This window comes from Polyodon spathula, chromosome 57 (assembly GCF_017654505.1).
Source record: "Polyodon spathula isolate WHYD16114869_AA chromosome 57, ASM1765450v1, whole genome shotgun sequence".
In the NCBI taxonomy this organism is placed as follows: domain Eukaryota; kingdom Metazoa; phylum Chordata; class Actinopteri; order Acipenseriformes; family Polyodontidae; genus Polyodon; species Polyodon spathula.
In genome coordinates this window covers 830,509-837,102 of record NC_054590.1, presented here as the reverse complement: position 1 = coordinate 837,102, position 6,594 = coordinate 830,509, and the positions used below count along the sequence as shown (strand labels likewise).

The following is a 6,594-nucleotide window of genomic DNA, read 5'->3' as shown; positions in this document are numbered from 1 at the left end:
AAAGTAAAAGCATGCTTTTAAATAATTCATGAATTTAAATAAAATAAATAAATAAATGGTTCACTACAGCAGCGTTACTTCGCTTCTTTGCAATAGGGGGTTAGGTTTAGCAAGGACAAACACTGAGGCTCTGTTAATGAGGTCAAATGAATTATTAACAGAAGAATTGGAAACACAGTACCATGCCCCGGTTTAGTTATAGGATGTTGTAAGGGATTGTCATTGTACAGCAGTCCCTCTTGAAAACTGAAGCATTGTAAGGGATCATCATTATACAGCAGTCCCTCTTGAAAATGAAGAACTGCATAGAGAGGAGAGGAGCTTCACTAGGGTCGAAACTTTGGATGGGGGTGAAACGAAGAACAGGGTTGGCCAAAGTTGGCTCTTCCAGTCCTGGTCTTTGTTCCAACTCTGTTCTAAATTGTTTAACTGAACCAGTTAAACCTCCATCTAGATAAGTAGTTCATGAACTCATCTGTCCTGTTAAACCTGGAGTGGAATGACCCTCCAGGACTGTGATTGGACCCCGCTGTGTCAGCCTCTACATAACAGCAGAGCAGACAGATAGTGGAACTACAATGGCAATGCAATGGATCTGTATTAAGGGGAAATGGTAGCCCAGTTGTGTAACATGAGAGAGGAATAGAGAGACTTTCGTCAGTGCAGCAGTTTTACAGCATAGGGAGAATTACTACACAGAGACCTTGAATAGAAAGATTTTTTTGTAAGGAAACAAAAGCAAAACTGTTCACCAGGTTCTGTGATTGCCAGGAACATGAACGTGATTGAACTGACCAATCACAGCAGGAGGAGGCTGGGATTGGCGGCACCTATGTGGTTATTTAGGCTGGCCATGGCTGTAACAAAGCTGCTAGAAGGGAGCTGTGCCACACAGCGCTGGAACACCGAGGAGACAGGGTGACTGGTCTCAACACCCAAGTGGTGAGAATCTTTTACAATGGAACTTTGGTAAAAAACAAAAATTAATTCAAGCAGATCAAAGCAAGTCATGGGTGCAGAGAAGGGACACAAAAATTAAGAAATTGAAATTCTACTAAATCATCCAAACTGTTGGAGTGTTTTTTTTTTTTTTTTTTTTTTTTTTTTTTTTTAATGAAAATAGAAATGTGATCTGCAGCTGTGCTGTGAGTAATCTTTTAGTTAGCAGGTTGCTTGGCAACATGACCACGACAGTCAAATAATGTGAAACTTACAAGGTAAGAAATTTTAGCCAACTGCCTCAAAGGAACATCAGTTATTTTCTTGGGACAGTGTTCATGCAGTTTTTCCTCAATTATAGTATAATGTTGTATTTTTATAATGTGTAATAATATGTCCCTGCTTCGTTGTTTGTGCTCACTGTACAATCTGAATTCTCTTTCACTGCAGTAGTGAAGCAAGTTTCTCTTTTGCTCACAAGTGACGATGGCAGTCTGGTCTTTCCGAGTGGCTGTGTTTCTGCTGACAGCAAGCCTGAGTGCAGGTGTGTTTAAACTGCTTAAACGATATCGCCACGGCTTGCCAGAGGGACACAAACGTTGAAGGGACCTAGCTTTCTGTATTGTATTGATAAGAGGCAATTGAGGGAAATATGATAGTGGCTGTAGGGGAGACCGGGCTTGGTTGTAACAGTGCTCATAACCATGAAATGGCTCAGGCAGGTGATAATGACACTGAAATGTGTCTTCTATTGTCTGGAACTCAACCATCTTGTAATTTGAGGTCAGTAAAAAATGTATGTAAAGTCTGGTTGGAGCAGGTTATCACATAGTTTTGGGGGTTGGTTGTCACATGTAAATCCTATAGGAAGAAGTCTTATTTTTTATTTCTACTTTTTTACACCATGTGGGATATGTCGCCATATAATGTTTATTTAAATTATTTACTGTTGAACCGGGATAAAAATAATAATTGGGCATTCAAATTGGACAGAAAACTTGGCAATGACTAAAAAAAAAAGTATTCTTTCAAGCGAGGTTCCTGTTCCTTTAGCCGGAGCATTTACAATGGGGAAAAATCTGTTTCACCACAAGGGTGTTCTCTTAGGAGGTGTTCCTATATGCAGAGACTTGCATATGTAAACAATATATATGTTTTTGTCCTGTCCACATGTATAATCAATAAAGCACTGATCAATACCTTACCAATACTTCTTGAAGGCAATTCTGAGTAGGAGTGGGAGTCTTTGGACCCCCTCCAAGTACTTGTGTTGGTAATGTATGGAGACCTCATGTGCAGTGATTCTCGTGCAGCGTGGACGAATGGCAATGTGAGGCTGATTGGGGGACAGACGCCATACGAGGGGCGCGTGGAGGTTTACTACAGCGGAGAGTGGGGGACAGTCTGCGATGACAGCTGGGACCTTGCAGACGCACATGTGGTGTGCCGCTCACTGGGGTTTCTGAATGCAAGCGAGGCCGTCGTGGGAGGGATGTTTGGAGCAGGTACAGGACATGCATCATTAAATCAGAATTGCTGTATTCATTTTTACAGCACATAGGTGTAACAGTGATGTCACACATCGAGTTAACAAATTTGAAATTGGTGGATTGGATTATGAGACCTTTCCTATATATTACTTAAAATAATAGTTTTAATATAAAGCCCAGGTAGAGAACAGGTGCATTACACATAGTCAGTGCAACAGATCCCTTACAAAAAATATGCTAACCTTTTTGTAGTTCTGCAAACTGAATACCCATAATAATTATGCACTACATCTGCATTGTAAATTATTGCATATAGCTTGTTTTTGTAAGCTATAACTGCAGGACGGCTATGGTATACATATTGTGGGCTGCAAAGCTGTGCCTGGATCACGCTGTTCGTGCATTAGAATCTGGAAGCCTGGAGGGACCTGGCAGGTAGGGGTAAACACTGTGCTCCTGTTTTGTATGGACAGGCTCAGGCCGCATCATGCTGGATGATGTCTCCTGTCAGGGGACGGAATCTTCGCTGGCCCAGTGCAGATCCAAAGGCTGGCACATCAACGACTGCAAACATGAGGAGGACGCTGGGGTCAAGTGCCAACCAAGTAATGCTTTTCCGATACTTTCCATGGCTTTGCAGAGTAGAAGCCAGCAGTGCCAGCAGACACTCACACAACACACTGCCCATTGTTGAACTCCACCACCTCAGCAATGTAACAGTGGAGGCTAGGCTCATATACTAAAGCAAACTCCAGCTAAAGTGGAGTTACTCAACATCCAGTACCAAAAACATTCCAAACCACACTCGAATTAACATCAAAGAATGAAGGAAATGGTGAAAGTACTTCCTATAAAGGTAGACTTAGTCTGTGCAAAAAAAGAAACCCATGTGTTTCGTTGTCATTGTGGGTTTTCATTCTCTATCTTTCTGGAGCACTTCATTGCATGGTAGAGCTCAATTTCCCGAAGGTTTATTAATGTGTAGTATGAACACACAGGCAAGATAACTTTTCTTTTATAGCCTTAGACCCTAACAAGCCAAGACTGCTAGAAACGTCACATTCAAGATCACAGTAAAAAGCATCATAAAAACACTGGCTCTGACTAAACTGATTTATATGCTTATGATCCAAAGCTTAAATGTATATAAATAGATGCATCCTTTCTCCTGCTCCAGAGATGATGCTGGATAACACAATGACGTACACACTGGACAGGAGCGCGGGGTTCTCTGAGGTGCTGGGAGATTTGTATGAAAGCCAGCGGGACTGTGACTTCAACATCACCGTGGTGTCCGCTGGGGAGCCGGAGAGCGCGGAACACATCTGCACACACAGACTCATCCTGTCCCTCAACGCTGAGACCGCCTTCCTCAACCTCACCCTCTTCAACAGCTTCACCTTGGAGGTGGTGAAGGAGTGCCGACCCTTCGTCACCGACTTCCTCAAGTACGGGTTCTCTCTGTTTTTATTGCATTTTGTTTTTACATTTGCTTAATTTACCAGACAGATCCCACTGAAAGGAAAAGCCACACTTCAGCACAATAGCTGCATTAACCTATCTTGACAATCCCATTCCATTGAGATTAAAAACAGCAGCAATAAAGGGTCAGGGGCTCACCTGGTAAAAGTTCACGGGTCTTATTTCTCTTTGACTCCAATGTTTTTTTTCCTCTCCAGGTACCTCTACACCAAACAAATAGACATAACCTTGTTTTCAGCTCAGTGCATCCACAAACTTGCATCTGATTACAACGTGAAGGCTCTGCAGGAGTACGCCGGCCAGCTCTTCTCCTCACTACTCCCCCAGGACCCCTCCTTCGAGAGACAGGTCTCCCTGTACGACTACGCCCTCGACACTGAGGATCCCCTGCTGAAGGAGACCTGTCTGAAATACCTGGCGTGGAACTGTGAGGCCTTCGCCAATTCCTCAGCGTGGCTCAGGCTGGGGGCAGAGGTGCTGGGGGACCTGCTCTCCCGCTCCGACCTGGTGGTCCCTGACGAGATCTTCCTCCTGCAAGCCCTTGAGAGATGGATCCTGGTGAAGTGGGAGAATGCTAACAGCAGTAATGGCAGTACCAACCTCCGGGTAGAGAAGGAGCTGTTGGGAGGGATCCGCTTCCCTATGATCCCTCCTGAGCAGCTCTTTGACATCCAGTTCAACTCCTCAGTCTACCTGAGCCAGCCTGCACTCTACCAGGCCAAAATCCTTCAGGGGCTCCAGTTCCACACTGTATCCTATCAGAAGCTCAAGCTTCACATTAACGGGTTGACAGAAGACTACAGCCCGAGGATCTATACCTCACCCACATGGAGCTACACCTATACAGTGACCACAATCAATTACAACTACCATTATAGAAACCAGTACAATAACAGGCACTACGGAAGCAGTCAGAGTGTTTCATTTCAAACCCCAAAGCATCCAAGTCTACTCTTCCAATCCCAGGTGTTATCCTGGTCTGTCGGGGTCCACATGTCCAGGGAGAGCTGCAGGAACAGAGGCTACAGCTGCGATTACAGCTCCTACCCTGCCGCCACGCTCACCGGCCGTTCTTCTGACGCTTCCATCCGCTATGACAACAAGGTCCTCCTGATCTGCAATGGAGACTTCGTCTCTCACGTGCAGGAATTCAAAAACAACGTGGCGCTGCTGCCTTCCAACAGCACTCTCCTGCAGTCCTTCCCCTGCCTGTCCAACTACTCCACTTTTAAGTTCGTAGTGCGTCCCCAGTACAACTTTTACAACTGAGGGTCTCCCTCCTCGCGGAGACTCATGCTTGCAGCGTCAGTAGTAGTTACAGTAGACTCTCCTTTAATTGGGGTTTAGCTTCGCTTGGTAAGGTTTATTAGGATTGTATGATTAAGAAACCGTTATTATGCAGATTATGCGTAAATTAGCTCTGCTGAAACTACAAGACAATGAGACAGTTCCTCGTGCAGCCCCTGGAACTACAATACTAATGATATGAATGGTTTGTTCATATATTGTAATCCTATAATAGTGATTACAATATATGTAATCATATAATAGTAATCTATAATGTCTTGATTTTCTCTGCTATAAATGTGTACAGATACAATTCCACTGCTACACCAAGTACAACAGGGACGAAGCAGAATTTGTGAAATTTGACAAAAAGCAGAATTAATGAAGCAAACCCTGTTTTTTTTATAACATTGAAACTTTGTGTGACACAAATCTCTTGGCTCCCCAAAAAGTAATCTAACCATACCCTGTCCTGCACATCCTCACAGACCACATGGGGATTCAATGGAAACCATGTCCATTTACAATAATAATTGTATTTCCATATGCTACACCAGACCCTGTCTCATGTCTCTGCTGGACCGTTTATACTGGCAGGTGTATGGATGACTGAATACATTGGCAATTTAGCTAGCACAGGCAGAAGCAATTGACACAGTGGGCTGATACACCAGATGTGTTCTGGTATAGAATCTGTTCTCTACTCAGAAGAATCACAGGACTGGCAGTGGGTATCTAGGACAGGACTATTGAATGTAACTACAGGGAGAAGCTTCAATAAACTTGAGAATCGCCAATGCATTGCAAGAATGGGAAAGTACCAGTATGTATACACGATTGTATGGCATTCAGCAGATCATATGACTTTCTTATGTGTTTTGAATTAAAAAAAAATGTTTTGTTGGACTATGCCAGTTTTCATCAGAGATGATTCATTTCATCAAGTATCTCTCCCTGTTGCTGTTGGAATAGCGTGCAATTGTCAATTGCAATTTGTCCTTCAGGATGTAATAAAAAAAATGCATATTGTTTTTGTTATTCATCAATGTATGCCTTGTGTACAACTGTAACCATTAATAAAATATTTTTCTAACACAATAAGGTGTGTCAGATCTTTCTCTCAAGGCTCGGATCAGTCAGTTACTCGACATACCCAAAGCAGTGATGCCAGTCCCCCCAGTGAATTAAAAAAAGAAAGTTTACAGTAAAAACATTTTCTTGTTACCCATCTTAGTAGCAGTGTGCTATTTTGCGATTTTGTACTGTTATAACTTAAGGATCTCTGACATATTATGTCTAATACCACCAGAGGGCGCTGTTTATTCATGACGCTCCTTACAGTCCTGGCAAATACGTTGTCTGGGGAACCCGTATTTATGTGACAGGTGTCGTAACC

The 6,594-nt window shown here is 43.2% G+C and overlaps 1 protein-coding gene across 2 annotated transcripts; it reads left to right on the top strand.

The window, feature by feature from the left end:
- The first annotated feature begins 718 nt into the window (after positions 1 to 718).
- On the top strand, positions 719 to 6,296 carry LOC121307602 (galectin-3-binding protein-like). 2 transcript variants are annotated; one of them, XM_041239799.1, is made up of 6 exons: positions 719 to 942; positions 1,390 to 1,483; positions 2,253 to 2,444; positions 2,903 to 3,034; positions 3,607 to 3,877; positions 4,109 to 6,296. In XM_041239799.1, exons 2-6 carry the CDS (start codon positions 1,426 to 1,428, stop codon positions 5,178 to 5,180), a joined length of 1,725 nt encoding a protein of 574 aa, XP_041095733.1. In that variant the 5' UTR covers positions 719 to 942; positions 1,390 to 1,425; the 3' UTR covers positions 5,181 to 6,296. The 2 variants fall into 2 exon arrangements, with proteins under 2 accessions (XP_041095733.1, XP_041095734.1); XM_041239800.1 differs by lacking the exon at positions 719 to 942 and adding an exon at positions 1,114 to 1,217.
- The last annotated feature ends 298 nt before the right edge of the window (positions 6,297 to 6,594 follow it).

Excerpts from the sequence above, each read along its gene's own strand:
- LOC121307602 (XM_041239799.1), top strand. The coding sequence starts at position 1,426 with ATGGCAGTCTGGTCTTTCCGAGTGGCTGTGTTTCTGCTGACAGCAAGC. Across the intron at positions 2,445-2,902 it reads GGGAGGGATGTTTGGAGCAG|GCTCAGGCCGCATCATGCTG; the intron begins GTACAGGACATG and ends TTGTATGGACAG. Across the intron at positions 3,878-4,108 it reads TTCGTCACCGACTTCCTCAA|GTACCTCTACACCAAACAAA; the intron begins GTACGGGTTCTC and ends TTTCCTCTCCAG.